Source organism: Osmerus mordax, chromosome 15 (assembly GCF_038355195.1).
Source record: "Osmerus mordax isolate fOsmMor3 chromosome 15, fOsmMor3.pri, whole genome shotgun sequence".
Taxonomy (NCBI): Eukaryota; Metazoa; Chordata; class Actinopteri; order Osmeriformes; family Osmeridae; genus Osmerus; species Osmerus mordax.
In genome coordinates this window covers 7,082,229-7,103,795 of record NC_090064.1, presented here as the reverse complement: position 1 = coordinate 7,103,795, position 21,567 = coordinate 7,082,229, and the positions used below count along the sequence as shown (strand labels likewise).

The following is a 21,567-nucleotide window of genomic DNA, read 5'->3' as shown; positions in this document are numbered from 1 at the left end:
CCAGCTACTTTTTCCAAACCCATCCACGTAAAAATACCCCATAAACATATAATTAAAATGTCAGCTTGGCAGCTTACGGTCAAACACTGTGGAATGGGCCATTCATCTTAACAGCTGAAGCATTCAGTCGCTTGCGGACCCCTCGTGTTTTAAATATAATTCCCATTGTGAAATGCCTTCCGGCTTTTTCCAATGAAATGCACCCTTCACTCCCACCTCCTGTCTGCAGTACACTGAGACTTCATGAGCTGTTAAGTCTGCTGGCTCCAGTCCCAGACACCACAACTGAGGTGTTTATAGAAACGGCACACAACTGTACATTCCCCCCATAGATTTCTCACTTAATTATTGCTTCTTGAGGGAGCGTGGTAGTGGGGGGGGGGGGGGGGGGGGGGGGGCGGCATGCAATTTGAAAACAAACACGTTGTGTTAAGTGGTTTGATGACTGCGGAAATGGAACACAACAGTTGTCATGTTCATGTTCGGATGTGAGTGAAATGAGGTGATTTTCCGTCCCGTGGGAATTCTCGGGTGTGGCGCTCTGCGGTCCCTCAGAAAGCTGTCTCTGTTCTCATCACGTCTGAACAGATTCAGGGACGACAGGCTGTCATAAACGCGGCTCTTGCATTCAAGTCACATAGCGTCATCACATGCTAAATACAGGATTGATTTTTCGATCCTATCCTTTTTTCTCCGCGACAAAACCACATCTGTGAAGCGACGTCATCCCTATATAGTGGCGTGGCTAGTCCACATCAGCTCTGTGGTTAGGGTTATATGTTTAATGTACGCACCTTCCTGACAATGTAAATTCCTTGACTGTGCAAACTTTCATGGCGATTCAAACCCTTCTGATTCTGATTCTGGGAGGTGGATGGAAGGTGATTCCAAGCGAACCTTTCATGCGTGTAATGGTGCTTCCAAAACCTTTGGGACTCACTTAGGAACTTTACGTTAGTGGGAATGTGGGAATATTCACCACGTTACGGACATCAGCATGCAAGGACTTTCTGTTTTATGTGTGATGGTGGCAGTATGTAGAGAGACAGGAAAGGCAGAGGAGGGAGATAGAGAGGGGATGACATTCAGTAAGTGACCTGGGCTGGGATCATACCCTGCAATATGGTATTAGTCTCAGTGATGTGTGCTCAAGGATTTATGGAAGTGATTTATATATTTTTTTAAACTAGCCCTCTGAGTACAAGGAAGGCGGTTCACAAGTAAAATATATTATTATTATTAAAACAAAATGTTCAAGGTTATCCTTCTCTCTCATTTACTCAATTGTTCACAGACTCACTCACACACATACACACTCACACATACACACACCTACTCACACACACATACACACTCACACATACACACTCACACATACACACTCACACACACACACTTACACACACACAGGTTTAAATCTACAAAGACACAGGATGCTAGAAAGATGGTGAGAGATAGAGACAGGTAGAGATAGAGATAGGTAGAGAGAGAGAGAAAGAGAGAGAGAGTGTGAGAGAGAGAGAATAAGAGAGACATATTAGGAGAGACATACTCACAGACATGTTATCAGTCAGAGGAAGAAACTCAGACACTGGTAATTGCCTAACTGTACAAACATAGATTTATAGATCCAGGAAATTAATAATTTACAAAATCAATTCTGCTTTCCTTTAGAGATCTGTCAGTGGGCTGGACAGTACCTTCGCTATACTCCCACATTCTGCTGCAATTATCCCAGTCTGCATTATCCCAAAGTGCTTTCTGTTTTCAACAGACGTATAGCAAAAATGCAGAGGTAAATTGGCATAAAGGCGTTGTTATTTCTCTATACAGACGGCCTACCATTTAAAATTGCTCAAGGCAAGAAAAAAAAAAGACGATGACATGAGTTCTCATTCCTGCATGTCCATCTCACAACTCTCAACTTACCCACAGTCATAAAGCATTCACCTCCATGTGTCATACCCAGCTGGGCATAAAAAGGTACTTTTCTAAACTGGGTTTAGCTGGTCTTGCTGCCAGCATGACCTCTCTTCTCATTGACTTGTTCTTCCTTTGTCCTTGGCTGGTAAACACAATCACCGCACTTCCTCCTTCCCCTGCCGCGTGAAGGAGCATACCAGGTCTCGCTCTCCAGCGGCGTGCTAGGAGTCATTAGAGAGGAGGTCAGAGACGTCTGATGTCCCGCCCACGATCCATTCTGATGCTGTTCGAGTACCAGCGTCAGCGGGCTATGGCGGGAAAAGCAACAGGGCCTATTGAACTTGATTGAAATGAGGGTCTGTCTTTGATGCGCCGCGTCTGGGGCTTTGTTAGGGCTCCCGGTGGAGCACGGTGTTGACAGTCTCTCAGGTTTCTGATGGGGGAAACCTTGGCTTGTGCCTGAGGGCTTGTTCAGCATAGTTTCGCCTGCCTCTCTGATCACTCGCCTTGCCGGTTTTTTGGGTGAAATTTAATACAGAAAGATACCCTTGAAGTCCACCTGTGGAGTTTGAAAGACAAACGTGGAATGAGACCTATTCGTAAGGTGTTGGATTTTCCCCCCCGAGAATATAAATGTCTTCCTTCACGCAGGAATTATCAGGAGGGTTATTGTGTTCTCCAAAGTGGGTGAACAATGGCGTGCTGACAGAAGTGTGAACAATGTCAGACTGAAGACCGCACTGTGTAGAGCATGCATGCATGCATTAATGAGACTACGTTCCCCACATATTAAAAAGACTCGGAGCCTAACAAAAGTAGGTCTTTTCATCATTGTACTTTTGTTTTACCTTCACTAATCATCCACCAAAGTTTCATGAAACATATGCTCCACACTCATTGAGTGGGCGAACTGCAACAAAATACAACCATCACATTATGACCACTTGACCAATATTGTGTAGGACCCCCCTTTTGCAGCCAATAAATCCCTGTCTCGTTGAGGCATGGACTCCACTAGACCGTTGACCACTGATGCTCGACTGGTTTGAGAACAGGGCAATTTGGAGGCCAAGTCAACACGTTGACGCTGTTGTGTTCCTCAAACCACTCCTGAACCATCTTTGCTTTGTGGCAGGGGGCATTATCCTGCTGAAAGATGTCACTGTTGCAACCGTTTCCATGAAGGGTGTACAGTATGGTCTTCAGCAATGCTTAGTGAGGTGGTACGTGTCAAACAACATCCACATTAACGGCTGGACCCAAAGTTTTCCAGCAGAACATCGGCCAAAGCATGACAGGTGCCATGATAACGAGATAACTAATGTTACTCACTTCACCTGTCGGTGGCCATAATGTTGTGGCTGATTGGTGTACATGGGGCTGATTTTCTCTCTTCCTGTGGATAATAACTGTAGGCATACAGTTTGCGTAGACGTAAAAGACATGGAATGAAACGTTTCTACTGAACAGGCTAAGTCGTGGCATACAGTATGAAGTATTATTTCCTTCCTTATCAACTCAGTTTCCTAGTCTTGTTGTTTAGTGCAGGGGGGAAGCTGATGTTGATGACGTGCCACAGTAAATTCCGTGTTTGTATAACATACCAAATTCTGATTCTGATTCTGTCAAGCACCAAGGAGTACAATTTAATCAAAAGAAAAATCCTTTCCTGTCGAAGTTTGTATCTCTGAATAGGGCTTCAACTAATGCATGGCGATATGTGATGTGTGTGTGTCTCAGTCAGAAGTTTATGAAAGGACATTGTTCAAGGGGAGATGAAAGAACATTGCAAAGTTTGGAAGGGATGGATAGTTGGGATGAAAGGCTCTCTTGAGGCCTCTAGCCGTCCAACAACCCTGCCCTTATCCCCAACACAACCAAGCTATTAGATTAGAAACATCGACTTGGACATGTCTACCTTCCACACACCTCACTGATGTGAAGAATAGTGACACTTCAGAGAAGCAAAAAAAAAACAAAGTATAACACTGTGATCAATATGAAGGACTATATCTTTGGCATACAAAATTGCGCTGCAAGGTTAGATTTAGTCGGTGTGAACCGTCCAGGATTTTGACTTCGCTGGCTAAAAGCTGTGCGAGGCTACCATAAACGTGATCAATGTTCATCCCCCGAAAAAATGATTCTTTTTCATTTTCTTCTCATTCATCATAATGAACCTGACAACAGATTTCCCATCTCTATTACCAAGGCGCTATAGGCTACAGAGCCAGAATCCAACCTAAAGCCATTTCCCCTGTAGTTCTGTTTGTGCTGACCTAGCTGGTTCCCTGCATGGGTAATGTAGTGTTTGGGGTTGAGGAGTCGTGCTGGCAGGGAAATATGACACATTGATCTGGATATTTGAAGCAGCATCTGTCACAAAGACCTAGCCCTCATCTGGATGATGCGAAGGATAAATAAGAAAAAGAACCTTTGTTTTTGTGCAAATCTCCAAATGTTCCGATGAATTTGATGAATCGACAAAAATGACATTAAAGCAGCCTTACGGTAGCACATGATACGTGGTCGAATGGCTAGCTGAGTAAACCGTGACCAGACGTGTTGATGGGTCAGGGTTTTCCCTCTATGTGATCAAAGCCACAGCTCCAAGGCTTCATTGCGAGGCGCTGTTGTCTCCTTCTTCTCTCCCCGTGGATCCCAAATCCTAAGGTACAAATCTTACTCTGATCCCCGAGGTGCCCCTCTCCCGAGCGAGAGAATTGAAATACGGTTTGGCAAAAAGGCATAAATGCATTCTCTTGTAGAATCAGTTCTCTTCCATCATAGGGCCATTTGCCATGTATGCTGCAAAAGAACGCGTTCAAGTGTATCGTGAGCCAGTCCAGGTAATTACATACATAGGCAGTGTGAAAACACAGTAATCAATCCTTGGTCATACAGTTTATGTTCTGGAACTCCTTAAGCGCAGGTCATGTCTGAATGATTCAAACGTGTTACTCCTCAATTTCAAGGTGACGGATGTGAACTGGATTGGACGATATGGCTATTTGTCAAGGGAAAAGCCTTCAGGAAGGAAGGAGGGAAGTAAGGATGGAGGGAAGAAAGGAAGGAAGTAATTGGTATACCACAATCTCCCCTTCTCTTGTACAGTAGCATCCTTTGAGAGTACAAAGAACCTTGCAATGTCCACACATTTCTGACAAACACAATATTACATCAAAACAGCGGCACTGAACAGACAGTTCCCTTGTCATGAAGAGAGGGAATCTTGGATTTGAGGGTTTCCCATTTAAATGGCTGTTTCTCCTCATTCCTTTTGACAAAGAGCCAGGCGCAACAAAAAGAAAAAGAAAAAAGAAATGAACGAAATTAAAGTCAGTGTGGTGAGGAATAAGTCCATTGTTACTCCTCCATAACCTCATCAATTCACTCAAGTGAATCTCTTCTGCTCTCTGCGGGACAGAAATATAAATTTAGTCTGCCTGGGCAGTTGGTTCTTTGATGCCGCATGAATTCTGGTTGTCATTTGTTTTCAAGCGGTGAAGGAAGTAACAACGACTAATTAGAGGTGTTTTGATTTCTTTCTCTTCTTGTTCGGGGACGGTCCTTGTCGTGTCATGGCTCCACTCCGACTGTTTTGCTCATCGACTGATACCAGGCCGTTTTAAGTGCTGCTTCCACCCTTCCCTGTGAAAAAAATCACTACAAAGCACTAAAGCTGTCAATACTCCTTTAAATCTGACAGTCTTTCTAGCAGATGTACATGTTAAATTACTCAGGTCCACCATACGTTAGGCATCGTTCTATGGTTCACAATGGTTGCTCACGACAAAAATGTAAACCTTAAGAAATGGCCTTGTGCCTACTCTGTAGCCTTACATACAAAATATTCGAATTTCACGTAACCTTTAACAAACAACTGACACATTAGATTTACTGTTGTTTAGAATCCAGTTTTAATATTTAAATGAACCATAAAAAGCACATTGAAACATTTTCTCATTTTAGTTACAAAAATGGGTCATCTAAAGGACTTATCATTGCATTCACAGAAGGATTTGAACAGAGGATGTCTAACATTTAAGTATTTCTCTCTTAAAAAAATTCCCCACCCGAAATATATAAACTTAATTGTTTAACCAAGGTATATACAGGGCATAACATCCTCGCATCTTAATGGTTATCAAGAAAGTTTGAGGTATACGACCAAAAACAAAACAAAAACAAAAAAAACGAAACAAAAGAAAATGGACAGAAAGAAAACCCCAAATAAAAACGAAACAAACAAAAAGAAACGACAAATAGAATTAAATAAAAGTAGAGAGAATGCTATGAATGCTCGTTACAAGCACAGGATGACAACATTAGTGGATTATGTTGTATTTGTGCTGGTGTGACTCTTCCAGTTTTTTTATGGTCAATGAGGGCAAAACTGCAAATAACCTTAGAGCGTTGGATAGTCAATATATACACAGGGGATAAATTATAATTGGGGAATCTTTTGAATGCTCATTTTATTTGCTTCATAACAGTTACACGGTATGTCACTGACAAAAATATCATAATTATGTATTTCTTTATTTATCAATTTCTTTAACTTATATATATATTTGTTACGAACATTGAATTTTAGGAGCAGGAAGCAGGTTCTGATACACATGCAAGTTTTGAAAGTGGATTCAGAAATAACAGTATTGTACAAAATAATAATTACAGTTTTTTTTATTATCAAAATACACCTTCTCTCTTAGCACCTCTTGTTTTTTTGTGTGTTTTTGAACAAGCACCATTGAAGTCATTTTTTTTTTTACACAGCACCTGGAGAACCCAAAAAAGAGGTCTCTCTTTCTCACCTGTCAGACCTTCCTCCGGTTATCTCCGCCTCCCCCTTTTCTGCCACACCTTCCAATGTCCTTCACCTTCTCTCCATAACAGGGTTACGTCATGTGGTTCTAGCCCTACAAGGGCAACAAGTATTTTCCTGGGCAATACATACATACATGGCAAGACTTGTTCGCTACACCATTTATTTTTATTCAAAACTTGCATGTGGCATAGAAAGGGTGGGGGCTGGGGGATATGGTGGTTCCCAAAATGTCTTGACTTGACTTTCTTTGATTTTTCGGATTCCGCCAAGTTCTTTTCTTTTTTTTTTCTTCCATTCTTTCTTTTCTTATTCTGTTTTAGCCAAGGAAGCAAACGGGACCGACTTCAAATCCAAACTTCTGGTTGGCATCCCCAAAGTCATTGACCATGACGTCGATGATTGGAACCTGATCGATTTTGGGAGTGTTGATCTCAACCACCGTCTTTCCATAACCCTTCCTTGTCTGTAGGGAGAAAATGAAGATATAATCAGATACTATCAAACCTGCTGTCAACGTCATACAAGAGGTCAACGTTATTCTGGAATATTACATTAGCTTTGACCAATCATGTAGTCACATCGTTTTAACTATTTAGCATGCCTCTAGGCCAGGTCGTCATTGTAAATGAGCATTGGTTCTCAATTGACTTATCTGGTTAAATAAAGGTTCGATTATATTATAAATAAATACAACATAAAAAAACCATGGGCCTCCAACTTAAAGGTTGAGGTTTGAGAAACAAGTGAGCTTATACCATTAGGAAAACATAGCATTTTGCAAGTTCCTGAATTGCAACCCCAACGCAAAGGGAATGGCAGCGCATAATGAAAATTTCAGTCGGGCAGTATTGGGGGGCAGCTTCTCACCGCACAGCCGTCTGTTAGGGTCCTGATGTAAGGGTTGTTGTCGTAGGACATCTCCTCGTCGTTGGCGCCCAGGAAATGCAGCGCCTTGCTGTGACTGTCGCTGGTGGCGTCGTGCCAGGCGACGGACTGGTGGCAGTTATAGGTGAAGTTCTGCCTGGCAGAGGCAGTCAGTAGTTTGAGGAAGGTCATCTGAACCATGTTTATTGAGTTGCCCTCAGCGTCCACGTACGACAGCTGCCAGAGAAGGAGGGAGAGAGGGAAGAATGGGGTATGTGACAAACGCAGTTTACCTTCAGGTTACTGAAGGCTCTTCAAACTCTTACTCAGGGCCGGCCCGACCCAATAAACAAATTAAACATTTGTTTAGGGCCCCGTACGCTACCTTAGGGCCGGCCCTGCTCATACTGTAGGAAGACATGGGGACACATACGTTTTAAAATGATGGAGAAAAAGCATCATTTGCTAAAATGTCATTTGTTTGAAAATAATTTGTCTGAACAGTTCTTGATACATGCGAAGTCAGCCATAATGGAGCCATTTAGATGGCCTGATCTTTAATCCTAATCATCTCCGCTTCCTGCCTTGTATTTCACCCCTACATCCTTGCGACATAAAATAGGAATACGATTGGTTCTGAGGCTGGAGGCCTCTGTCGCGAGCCACCACGGGTCACAAAGCTTTTTGAGTCTATTTACGGCCTGACAGGTTTTAAGAGCTCTGCGCTGTCTGATGTGAATGGCATAAGTATGGAAAGAGTAGAGCAGCAAATGTCCTTGTAGACCAGCGCTGAGGCGACGGGCTTCCTGAGTGGAGAGGGTGAATACAGAAATGAGATGTGGGACCACTTACTATTTTACCACGCTTAAATTCACTGAACCACGAGCCTGGCACCTCTTTGAGCCATGAAGATATTCTGACCTGGGGGACAAAGCCAACAAGGTACTTGTGAAAAGAAGTCAAAAGAAAAAAGATAAACAGAGCGGAGATCAGAGCGGAGATCCCCGAAAAGAGCTACTTAATATTGCACAGGAGAATGTGAAATACTGAATGGACACAACATCCTCCCGCAAATCTTTTTTTGTTACTCTTCGTCCAGCTCTGAATGTAGGCGGTGGAGATACATGTTTGAAGAACAACGAATACAGTAGCATCTCTTGGCAGGTTCAGTGACAGTGGAATCGGACGAATCTGAAAAGGACTGATTGTAAAAATGGCGTCAATCTAAGTTCCGTGGGTGTAAAATGTCACTTACTCCACTGGATTCCTTATCGGGGTAGATGCAGGTTTCGCCCCCTGCAGTGAAGTTACAGTAGACTTTGAAGGAGTCTCCAGAACAGCCTTGGTTAGGATCAATCCAGTACTCGCCTGCAGAGAGAACAAATCACTAAAATCTAAATCAAAGTTCGACTAGGTTGTAAAATCCAAAGTCAAAGTCAATCCATTTCATTTGAAAAACCGTGTACACTGTTGAGAAACATAGATCTTTCCTCTGTGCATATGCAACACCTCGAACCCCAACCAATGATCATGTGAATATTAAAAACCTTCCTCGATTAAGTCTCCAACCTGTTTATCGAACACCATCACACCCACACCTGAACCCCACATGCACCATCTAACCCCAACACCTTCACAACAACCAAAAGGCACCGCAGTCAAACGCATATTCAAATACAGCAGTAAACAACAGCAGATTTAGCTCTGTTCTGTCTATATACATGTATACACAGTGTCATTTCCCAGACCCTCCTTCTCCGGGTGCCTCCGACTCACCGTCGGGGAACTCGGGGTGGCAGAGCTGCAGGTCTTTGCAGGTCCTGGCAGGGTTGTTCTGGGTGCCCATGGGATACTTCATGCGCTCGATATCTTGTTTGAGGTTGTTGAGGGAGCCGAAGATGTCCTCCATGCCCTCCCCGTAGTCCATCACGGAGCCCGCTGCGTCTGACTGCATGTCGCTGGAGCGCCTCGTCTTCTTGGAGGACAGGATGGGCAGCGGCTGGATCACCTCGCCGGGGGGGCCCTGTGGAGCAGAGGGGAGCGCAAGAGAGATCAAGAGGGCTGTCATCTTTATTTGGATGTGTTTTAATCTGTCCTTCAGCAGGCAGGTTCATAAAGGACGCATTCTAAAGCCCAGGCATGATCGGAAGAGAAGTCTTTCGATAACTAGGGCGACTCATTTCTTGTGTATTCGTGGATATCCATGATGCTTGATCAGTGGTCTAGCTAAAGGCTGCGATGAAAGAGCGGTTCTTACAGGAGGACCAGGGGGGCCGATGGTACCAGTGTCTCCCTTCTGACCGGAAGGACCCTGGAGGGAGGACAGGTTGAGACATGTTAGACGTCTGTAGAACACTCTCTCTAGAACGCTCTCTCTAGGACACAGTAGAACACTCTCTCTGGAACGCTCTCTCTAGAACACTTTCTCTAGAACATTCTAGAATACTGTCTCTAGAACACTTTCCTTTTTCTGATGGTTCTAGCACCGTGAATGTAAACATGGACACGGTGAATCAAACTGTTCTGTCCCTAACTCATGCAAAGACTGGATGGAAGCCGGACTTACGCTTGAACCCTTGGATCCTTTGGGGCCTTGGGGACCCTGGAAGAAACGTCAGAGAAGCACAATCATCCACCAGCAAAGATCCGTTGTATTGACAGGAAATTTAGATTAAAAACGTTTCAATCAGATGGTGAAGGTGACATCTTACAGGCAAACCAGGAGGACCAGGCGGACCCAGAGGACCAGAGGATCCACCGATACCCTGTTAGGATGAAACATCAGTGAGTCACACACATAACCTCCAGACAGGGCGGATGATGTCGAGAGTGGGAGAGAAATCTGGAGACATTTGCGTAATCCAATACAGCGGTATAAACAGATGCTTTAGAGAGAACAGCAAGTCCCTTGGTGGCATGGCTGCAGCATCTGCAAATCGGTATATAAAACGTGAGGCTGATAATAAACTAATGATGAGTTAAGACTGGACCATCTGCTACAACTGTACAAATAGTCCAGAATTCTACATTCTGAAATAACAACAGAAAGACCAACATGCGTTTTACTTTTCAAATTCATACACGAAAAAATAAGCATTTATAAATCATTTAATTTTGATTTAATCGTATGTTTAATCCATTTTATGGCCTTATTCCACCCGAGTGAGGGGATTCAAAAGGCCACACTTCTCCCAAATTGCACATTCCCTCAATATGCACTGTTTATTTAAAACTAGACGAAGCTCCTAATGTGGAGCCTTCATCAGGATGAGGTCATGAACTCGTTTGAGTGGTGCTCCACTTGTCTATTTCCCAGGGAGAAAAAAGGCGAGGCTTGGATTCAGTTGAGAGAAATAGAAAATTCAATGCTACGTTCGAGAGCCACCGTGTTATCTGTGTCACACAGAATGCCTTTTTCTAAAATAACACGTTATCAGATATACCCAGCGCTGACTTGCCCGGGTAAATGGAATGTCTAATCCGGCCTACGACAGCCCAGTGTGTTATGTATTACGTGTAACCCATATGAATAAAAAAAGAAAAATGCTCAATAGCAGAGTTTGCATTGGTACTGAATACAACATTGAACCCATCACTGAACCCCCTTGCTGTGCAGGTACAAAGTGAAGGTGTGCCGCGGACAACAACATGACCTGTGGAAACTGTGCACTTCCTGGTGAAGGGCGGAGAAGGTCTGAAAGATGGCAAGGTGATGAGATCATCGATCACTTACGCTGTCACCCTTTCCTCCAGGGGAGCCCTGGGGTCCTGGCAGCCCGCGGTCTCCCTTCTCTCCCTGCTCCCCAGGCGGGCCAATCAAACCAATAAGACCGGGGTGACCCTGGAGGAGACAAATACATACACACACACACGGTCATAAATACTGTAGCTTCGGAGAAGACAAACCCTGCTATCAGAGTGCAGCCGCAACAACAATGAAGTCAGAGCACAGTGTACGAGCCCTGGGTGATCGTTTGCAAGCATTATCATTGAAATGTCTCTTTTGAAGTTGACAAAAGAATTCCTCTCAGAACACATCTGCCGCTCGGTACAATTCACAATTCAACAACTGTGATGACTGGAAAATGGGGACCATAACCAGTCCCATTTGTTTTGAAAGCATAAAAAAAACACCACAACGAGAGATGACATGTTATGTGCTTTTAAGCCAATCTCTGTCAAGTCCCATCCTATGTGTGGGTGGCTGCAGCAGAATACTGTACTTTATGGGTCATATTTACATAAATGCCACATTAAATCCTGAGGCTGTTAGAATAATATGGATCCTGGCTTTGACTTTCAGTATTCAGTCAAAAACAGACACACACTCCTTTGATTGAGCTCCTCTACATGGTTCCCTCTGAGGTCAGGTAGTGTATGTTATGTTTTTCTACCAATCAAACCTGCTTCCAGGTTCATGATGAGAAAGAGGGTGTCCTTGACCACAATCCAAACCTGGTTTTTGGTCGCTCAACGTTTTCCACGAGAGGTTAAAGCTTCTCTAACCTGTTTGAAATTGAAGAAATTAAATCAGCCAGCTTTTTGGGGCGAGAGGATTGAGTTGCCCTCACCTTTTCACCCTTAGAGCCAGGGTCACCTTTGAGCCCAGGCAGACCAGGAGGGCCCTAAAAATGAGAGGGGGACAAAAGTACAAAATCGATTAACTCAAAAGAAGCGAAGGTTGAAAGGTAAACGGTGAGTGTGAGGAGAAATGATTTTAGAAAGAAGGAAGAAGGATCGAGAGAGAAAAAGAGAGAGAAAAGATAGAGAGAGATCTTGAGGGAGAGAAAACAAGAGAGAAAAACGACGGAACGCGAAAGAGATTGTGAGAGACAAAAAAACAAGGAGATAGAGAAACAGACGGTGAGAGAGAAAGAGAGAAAGAGAGAAAGAGAGAGAGACAGAAGGAGATAGTGAGTACTAAAAGAGAGAGTCGTTACTAACCATGGGCCCAGGTGGGCCATCTTGTCCAGGGGCTCCAGGAAGTCCTTGTTCACCCTGAGAGAAACCATCCAATTACAGGCAGCATTATAGCCCGCTGTAACTCTTATAACGTACTATTGATTTTCTGAACACAGCATGATGATTTATAACAGAAGTACCGCAAAAAAGTGTGTTCGAATAAACAACAGAAATGTAGAAAAGTACAAGCCAAATGGGAGTATTGATTATTCCATGAGTGCTGTTGTCATGCTTTAAAGGGGTTTTGGAGTACGTGTGTGTACGGGTGTGTGTGCGAGAGAGTGTGTGTGTGGGAATACGTGTGTGAGTAAGTGCGCGGGAGACTGTGTGTGTGTTACGTGTGTGTGCGTAAGTGTGTTTGTGCATGTGTGTGAACGTGAGTGTGTGCGTAATGCGATAAGATAAGCGCGGAAAATAAATGGTTCCTCTCAGCCTTACGACAGGGCCGGGGATCCCTCGCAGGCCTTCTGGCCCCTGCTTCCCCGACGGCCCCTGGGGGCCAACTGGGCCGGTCTTCCCTGGCGGGCCCTCAGCTCCCCCCTCGCCCTGTGCAGGAGGAAACAGGAGCGATCAGGACCACACAGCCCATGCTACTGCAGTCCGCATGTCTGGTTAGGGGTGCATGGCTTCCGGATTAGTTTTCCTGCTCGCATGCCCGTTCCGTGCTCGGGTAACTGTCGGACCAGGCGATACGACACCCGAGAAAAACTCTCCAGGGTATATACACAGTATATACACACATACTCTCACACGCACTTACACACATACCTACATACACTCACACACACACACTCACACACACACACACACACACACACACACATGGTCACCGACTGGGCTAGGGATGTCTCCTGCAGTGTGATTTGGGTGTATTACCTTGGCGCCTTTTTCTCCCTGCCTGCCCTCTGCTCCGGCAGTTCCTGGGGGTCCCTGGGGAGGAGAGAGAGGACACGCTTCAGCACGGAGGTCTGGCCACCGGGTGAGTGGTTGGATGTGTTGCCGGGGGTGGACGACGACAAGAGAACTCGGGAGTGAGAGGGAGAGAGAGAGAGAGGAGGGAGAGAGGAGGGATGAGAGAGAGAGAGATAGAAAGAGAGGAAAATTGAGGCACAAGGAGAGAGTGAAAGAAGGAGAACAGAGGGAGAGAGAGAGACAGAGCGAGGGATCGAGGGTGAGAGGGAGAGAGAGACAGAAAAGGGGAGGTAGAGAGGGAGGGAGGGAGGGGAAAGGGGGAAGGGATGTACGTAGGTATGCTGGTGTGTGCATTCGTTGTGACAGTTGCGCCAAGAATAATTCAGGGCAATCGTTACAATTTGTAACTGTGACACGTGTTCGTTTGACATCAATCTCACAAGCCTCTGAGTGTTGAACGCTGAACAGTTGTAGTGAAACATTTCAATGGCTGCTGAAGACTGATGGTGAAAAGAAACAAGCTTGGACAAAGACTGTAAAGGCTAGAAGATGTTCTAGCTGGGAGAAGAAAAATAAAAGAGGAAAAAAAAACTCACAGCAAAAGCTGCAGTCATGTGTGCAATAGCACTACAATATTTGCCGTGTTTTCTACATCTGTTATAGAGCCTGAGCTACAACAAATCCGTTCGGGTATTCACGTTCCGTAGTCATATTTTGACCCACTTTCGTGTTTTCCCTTGCTAATGAAACGTCCTTGGGACACACCGATTCAATCTCTGGAGATCTATGTGACGCGCAGTCTGATAAACGGGCCTTCAAATACTTTGTTCTGTTGGGACCCGCAGAGCAGCTCTGCCCATCCGTCCACACCAAGGTCTTCTGGGTCGTCTCCCTCCTTTGAGCAGCCTTTTCAGACTAACCCACTGCTCTCCTTCAAGCACAACACAAGTCTCTCCCTCCAAACCACTTTATATCAGGGGAGAGGAGGGTTTTTTTCCTGACCAGGTGAAGTAAATTGGCAAGGTTGTATGCAGTGACTGGAAACTTGTGTTGGCTGACCAGAGCAGGCTTCGTCCCAGAGGTGCGTCTGAGGATTCTGAGAGAGTTGGTTTGAGGGGATGTTTTGAATGTGTTACACTGCAGGATATAATTTGGCCAAGATGTGATGGAATGACCTGATTAAGTGCTATGAACACATTTAAGAATATGTCGGTGACGCCGTAGTCACATACTGTGTCATAGATGTGCTTGGAAATATTCTTATTAAGCCTATATCATATTTCTGACTCTGACTGAAATTAAGCAAATGGTCATTTTCATGTCATCCCTTTACATAAAGCACAATCAATAGGAAACCAAAGAAATTAAGACATAAACTAATACATACATACAAATAGATTCAAATAGATTAATACATTGTGGGATGCCAAATTGATTTCCAGCACTGCCTGTTGAGTAGCAGAAATAAAGATTTCAGCATAATTTGAAATTGCCATGGGCAAAATGCTGAGGAAGCAGAAACACCCTTGACATTAAATGCAAAGCAACTCTTGGCTTGGTTTTATGTATTCAGGTCAGAAACCTGCCAGGGAGTAGCAAATATCACTCAAGCTTACTGTTCTTTTTTTTCTTTTGACGGGGAGTGGGGAGAGAAACAGATTAAAGAGCTAGGTTGATGAAATAGCCGTTTTCCTAAACATAATCCTCAAACCATTAGAAACCTGCATATGCTGATATGATATGCTTAATTCCTAGGATGTAAATTCCATCAAGTAAATTGCAAAAGCAATTGACAGTCAATGTGACTGGTTTGGCCATACGTATATTTATTTATAGAACTGTGCCATGAATCTATGGCTGGGATAGGATCTCTGTTTAATTCCTGTTTCCCAGACATAAATTGAATATTTACGATTCTCGTTAAAAGCTACAAACTACACCTCACTGAAAATGAAGTCCACTCCATTCTATATTAGCCAGCTGGGAATTATATTTTTACTTCACGTCATCGCAGGTAGTGACACATAATAACAGTAGATTTAGACCTTCAATTACAGTAGGACTGGTTCCATATTTCACATTTCACGTTAATACTTCATCTGGGGCCTTGTTGCCTGAAAGGCCACTGTCTGTGTGATCTCTGTGGGTGCAGAGAGACCAAACAGCCAAATGACAGGTCCCAAATATCAGCCATCACATCTTGTGGCTCTGAGCATATCTCAGCAGATGAGTGTGCAGAGGGACTAGTCTCGAGAAGGTCCTGAGAATACCATGTCCTCGCTCGCTGTGTCGCCCTCGTCCCCCGGACCCAGGAGGAAACGGCTTGGTCTTCCCATGGCTGTCACTCAAACCAGGCCAGATCAATAGTGTGTCAAGACAGCTATCTCTATCTCCTTCCCCTGCTAGACAGAGGTAAATTTATTTTGTGTGAGAACCTTTTTTTGGGGGGGGGCTTGTACATTTTCAATTTTACAGCAAAAATAAAAAGAAGAGAAAAAATATATATAAAAGACCTTAATTTCTCAATGGATTTTGACGTTTCTTTTACTTCCGTTTGCAGGCGGTTCCCTTATTTGACCTGTCGAATCTCATTGTTTTTCTCGACTACTTTTAATGAAAACGAATAAGGGTGTATCTCCGGGGGCAGGCGGGTTGGGGACAGGGGACAGGGGACGGGTAATGGGGGGGGGGGTTATGGAAGAGAGCGGCTCCTGCTAAATCGAGGAACCTGGGTCTCGCGAGGAGTCAAGACGAGAGCATGACTCTGTTATCAAGGTGGGGTGAGGTTGTGTCTCAGTTCAATGGGTTTCAACACAGACCCATTAACAATGGGTCATCAGCATTACAAAAAGGATATGGATCTCAGTCGCCCTGATTAATGCGGGAAACTTTGAATAGACCTTTATCCATTGTCTAACACCTATGGTATACGGCTCATTGTGCTCGGTCTCAATAGGAATAGATCTCATTTAAATCAGATGTGTGTGATCGTCTGAGACAAAGGTATGATCATCATTATGAGGGCGTATGGTCTCAAATAATTACTCCCATTTTCATGTCCATCTCTTGCAAGGAAAGCACCATCAATTCAATACAAAATGAAAACTCCAAGGCATAAACAAATATGATACACATACAGAAATAAATCGAGGAGTGACGATTTCGACACTGCCTGTGGTGCAGCAGGAAGTCCGTTTTCAGCTTAATTTCAAATAGCTGTGGGTGATGGCTGAGGCAGAGCTAGGACTGTCGTAACGAGGGGGTGAGGGAGGGAGGGAAGGAGGGAGTGGGGGGGAGTGGGGGGTAGTGGGAGGGAGAGAGCGAGGGAGGGAAGGAGGGAGAGAGGGGGAGTGGGGGGGAGAGAGGGAGGGAGAGAGGGAGAGAGAGAGGGAGAGACTAACTTACTCTCTTGCCAGGGGGTCCGGGCGGGCCGGCCTCTCCAGATGGACCAGGGGGCCCCTGAGATGAGAGAGAGAGAATTACTGTATATCAACTTTTTCGATTCCCTTTAGACAATAGTTAAATGTTTCCAACAGTATAACATTTAGAAACATATTTGGTTCCAAAACAATAAACTAAAATCTGTGAAATGCTGAGCTCTACAGTTCAACATGGCAGAACAGAACTGTTTCCGTCTTTCAACCAATTATCTCAAATGTAATTGGATGCAATCAAAGCACGTTTAGGAGCTGCATAAGCAAACATTTGATGAATGTAAAAAAAATTGTGTGAAATGCGTATACAACTTTGAGTGGGTGAAAATCTACAGAATCATTCAACTGTGTGATGGGTTTGTATTAAAACTCTCAACTGTTAAAAGAGAAAGAGAAGTATGTTTTCCCCTCAGAGCTAAACTTCACTGAGCCATTTCCAAACTTTATTACATTTTAATATATATTCCTACCACATTTTACACAAAACCTCTCTTGAAACCAACAAACACAAACACTAACTCGTTCTGCAAATATTTTCAATTCAAAAAGAGTTTTGAATTGAGAGGCCCAGTTTGTCCCATTTCTGTGAATCCCATTCACTTTCATAAATGTTCATAAGCAACTCATAGACCCGTACAAAGGGCTGGTAAAGTTATTTGCCAGGGTTGCTTTAAATCACATTTTATGAACCTGTAAAAAGGACATGCTTATTCTTACAGTCGACCATGAAAGGGAAATATAATTATTTAATTCATTTACAACCCGGAATTATCCCCAGAAAAACACGATTCACTAAAATTCTACAGTAGGCAAAACATGATAGGTCATTATGTACTGCTGAGGTTAGGACTAACAAAGATATCACCAGAACACAAACATGACAACAGAACGACCTGCTAGCATGGTTCCTAGCTTGTTTACTGGAAATAGCTGAATGATTTTATGTGGTTTGCACCAATGTAACCAACTTACAGTTTGACCAGATTCTCCATCTTCTCCCTTTTCTCCTGCTCCACCATCGGTACCCTGGGGCAGACACACACAGACATTAGATCAAGTCAGTGGAAAAATAACAATAACGTATTCATTTAGGACATGCTTTTATCCAAAGCAATGTACAGGGGGAATTTGAACCTGCAACCTTTTGATCTGGAGTCAAATACACCACAGAGTCAAACATACTGTGAATACATGGTTTATATCATTACGTATCCTTGTCACTCAATCCTGTTGTTAATTCATGTATTCTACTTTACAGTGCCATGTGAAAGCAGGAATAGCACCGGCAGAAGGTGTTCAAGCTGGGCATACTCACAGCAACACCAGCCTCACCAGGCGGGCCAGGGTCTCCAGGGAAACCAACAGGTCCCTGCAGAGTGGACAGAGAACACACACACGTCAGTGAACTCCAACCTGATTGGGTGATAGGTTTTGTGTGTGATGAGTGTTGATACGTGTTGAAGGGTGAGAGCAGGTGATGGAAAACTGGTTGACATGGGGATCGCCATGGTGATCTTCGCTGTCGACAAGATAAACCTACCCCAAGCAACATTTAATTTGAAATTACATTTCCATGAAATAATTATTGTGTGTTGACATGGCAGAATCACAACGTAGATTCCAAACACATGATATGATTATCTACTCAAAAAACCTTATGGTTATGACACGTCTGTTTTCAAATTGATTCTGAACTGCGTGTTCTCTACAAAAGTCTGATCCATGATTGATGAATATTCAGAATTTGCTTCTCCAGCGTTCTCTATCTTTGTAGTGTGTGTATGTGCTTGTGTGTGTGTGTGCGTTTGCCTGTGTGTGTAAGCGGGATTGTGTTTGTCTGAGTGTTTGATCATGTGTACATCTGACGGAACGTACAGGGTTTCCCTTGGGGCCGTCATCTCCAGGGGGTCCTTTGGCCCCGGCGGGACCAGCGGCTCCAGATGGCCCCGCCTCTCCCTTGTCTCCTCGCTCGCCCTTAGGTCCCTGGAGAACAGCGAGACACACACTTCATAGAGACACACACTTCATAGAGACACACACTTCGTAGAGACACACACTTCGTAGAGACACACACTTCATAGAGACACTCACTTTATGGAGACACTCGGACACTCATGTTACACAGCCATTCATGTTATAGACACTCGTTTTATAGACACACTCACGTTTTAGAGACACTCATGCTATGGAGACACTTATGTTACTTATTCACTCTCGACCTAGTCAATGTGCACTACAAAATGGGACACAGTCGGCCATCTTTAGATGAGCTGTTGTTGAGACGATGATGAAGTACCCTACCACTGTGTGTGTGTGTGTGTGTGTGTCCTGTGTGCTTGTCTGGACTCACCCCAGTTCCAGGCTCTCCCGGAGACCCAGGGTTCCCAGCCTCTCCATTCTCACCCTGTGGACAGACACATCATCTTAACATCTTCGACAGAAACAAACGCCACAGGTGCTCCTTTTTAAGAATTCATTCCCAAACATAATAATAACAATTCATTTCATTTATAACGCACTCTACATTCAGCTGAATCTCAGAGTGCATGGTTTCATACAGTGGACGCGCCCTTCCGTGTTTCTTATTCCTGTGTCATTCCAGCATCAGGGGCGGCACAGTAAGATTGAATGTCTGTGTCGGGTGCCAAATGGCAGCGAAACGTAGCCATGTTGGAACGGTTGTAAAACTGGCGTTAATAGTGTCAGAGCTGTAGGTCAAAAGGCATGGGATGAAACGAAGGATCTTATGGAGATGGGGGAGGGAGGGAGCAATGGAAGTAGGGGAGGAAGAAGAGCCGGAAGGAGGGAGGTGGGAGTGTGGTAGTACTGAGTACTAGTTGTGTTTCAGCCCTAGAGAGAGACCGACATTGGCATTTCAAGGCAGCAGGTTACTCTGTGAGGGGGCTCATGTTCTCACCTTCTCACCCACGCCTCCCATGGCCCCGACGCCACCAGGAGGACCTTGGGCGCCCTGGCAGGAAGAGAAGAAGAGAGACGAGTCATTCCTCGGTCTCTCTGGAGAGACACTATTATCACATCTGGTACTAGAGCAAGGTAGAGTGGAATTATTTGACTTTGCTATTGTCGTCTACAATGTTCATGTATTGGCAAAACGGTATTTCCGTGTGAGTGGAGGGTGAAGTCTGTGTTGACGGGTGACACGTACGTCAGCTCCACTAGGACCCTGGGGACCCCTGGGCCCGGGCGGACCTGGAGGGCCCTGTGAAGAAGAAACAGAGAGTTCATGGGTCAGGCAGGAAGTGATCTTGTTGAATCTTGAGAAAATCCCATATGGGAAGTTAGACTGGAATGGGCGTGTGTGGTCATCTCACCATGGGCCCGACATCACCGTTCTCCCCCTTCTCACCAGGAGGCCCTGGAAGCCCCTGGAACGAGACAAAAACAAACATATGGAGACTTATGAGGTGGTTGAGACACACTATATTGTAAAATACGGATTGAGGGAGATAGTGCCACTGTGGTGGACTGGATATGTGGTGATTAAGGAGCGGTAATGAACACAGCATAACAGATGATCAAGGGCAGAGAAGCAGACACAGAATAACAGGGGATCGGATTAAATGTAGTCTTCCGAGATATAATGATGTATTTACGCTCCTACAGGTATTCATCCCACAGGTGTCCTTCAAATGAAAGGAGACACTGTGCTGTGTCATCTCCAATGAAACTTAGCGTCCTTCCATACAACCGAATTTGAACCAATCCCGATCTGATTCTGCTCACAGCAGAAAGGATTTGGCCTTAATGGGCGCACACAAACCACTAGAGAAGCTCAAACGACCGGCCGCGACCCTCTCTCATCTCCTGTCCAGGTTTATAATGAAACCCAGAAGGGACCTGACCAACCTGTTCTGGTTTGCTGGCGTTGCTACAAGGAAGAGTGAAAGGATGAAGTTGTATCTGCTTGTGAGTCTAGACATGGACGCCCCCCACTCAACCCCTGCTCGCGGGACCAACCTTATATATACGTTTGGTCCCTGACATTTCCTCCTAATTGCCATGGCGATGTAAAGCTTGGGCTCTGACCCTATTCAAAAACGGTTGCCACGGGAGCGAGGTGGGAGGACATGAAGGATCTCGTTCCCTCTGCTATTTACCCGCTGACACACATGTTATCTTCCTCAAATACCCGCTTGTCTCTGAAAAGGTAAAGTTTGTGTGTGGGCATGTGATTGGGTGTGTGCGTTTCTGTCCGTGAGAGTGTGTGTTTGTGTGTGTGTGAAAGTGTGAGAATGTCCGTGCCTGTGTTTGTGTGAGTGAGTGTGTTTGTTTTTGTGTGCATTTGTGTTTTTGTGTGTGTGTGAGTGAATGTGTGTGTGTGCTTGTGTGATTGAGTGTGTATGTGTGTTTGTGCGATAGTGAGTGTGTGTGTGTGTCTCAGCATGCTGTTTCTTCCCCATGGTGTAGACTCCCATCAGAGAGCAGGTCTCAGGAGTCATAGATCATTAGCAGGAACACTAATTATGCTCCATGGTAAACTGGCATCAGACAAGGTCAGTCTATGCAATTAAAGAAATTGCGCTGGAAGTACATTACGTCGCAATTAAAAGTCAATTGGATTGAGTTTACTCAGAGAAGGGATCGCAACGCGATACGGCCAGCAGTCTTCCGTATAATTTT

The 21,567-nt window shown here is 44.6% G+C and overlaps 1 protein-coding gene across 1 annotated transcript in view; it reads right to left on the bottom strand.

The window, feature by feature from the left end:
• Positions 1-5,829: 5,829 nt before the first annotated feature.
• Positions 5,830-21,567, bottom strand: part of col11a1a (collagen, type XI, alpha 1a) — a 70,661-nt gene continuing 54,923 nt past the window's right edge. Inside the window, 21 exon segments of the mRNA XM_067252190.1 lie at positions 5,830-7,217; positions 7,622-7,855; positions 8,471-8,539; positions 8,874-8,986; positions 9,395-9,641; positions 9,876-9,929; positions 10,185-10,220; positions 10,330-10,383; positions 11,352-11,459; positions 12,190-12,243; positions 12,563-12,616; positions 13,019-13,126; positions 13,457-13,510; positions 16,898-16,951; positions 17,899-17,952; positions 18,242-18,295; positions 18,802-18,909; positions 19,277-19,330; positions 19,844-19,897; positions 20,093-20,146; positions 20,259-20,312. Of these exon segments, the coding sequence (XP_067108291.1) occupies positions 7,071-7,217; positions 7,622-7,855; positions 8,471-8,539; positions 8,874-8,986; positions 9,395-9,641; positions 9,876-9,929; positions 10,185-10,220; positions 10,330-10,383; positions 11,352-11,459; positions 12,190-12,243; positions 12,563-12,616; positions 13,019-13,126; positions 13,457-13,510; positions 16,898-16,951; positions 17,899-17,952; positions 18,242-18,295; positions 18,802-18,909; positions 19,277-19,330; positions 19,844-19,897; positions 20,093-20,146; positions 20,259-20,312 (1,818 nt within the window). The 3' untranslated portion in view covers positions 5,830-7,070.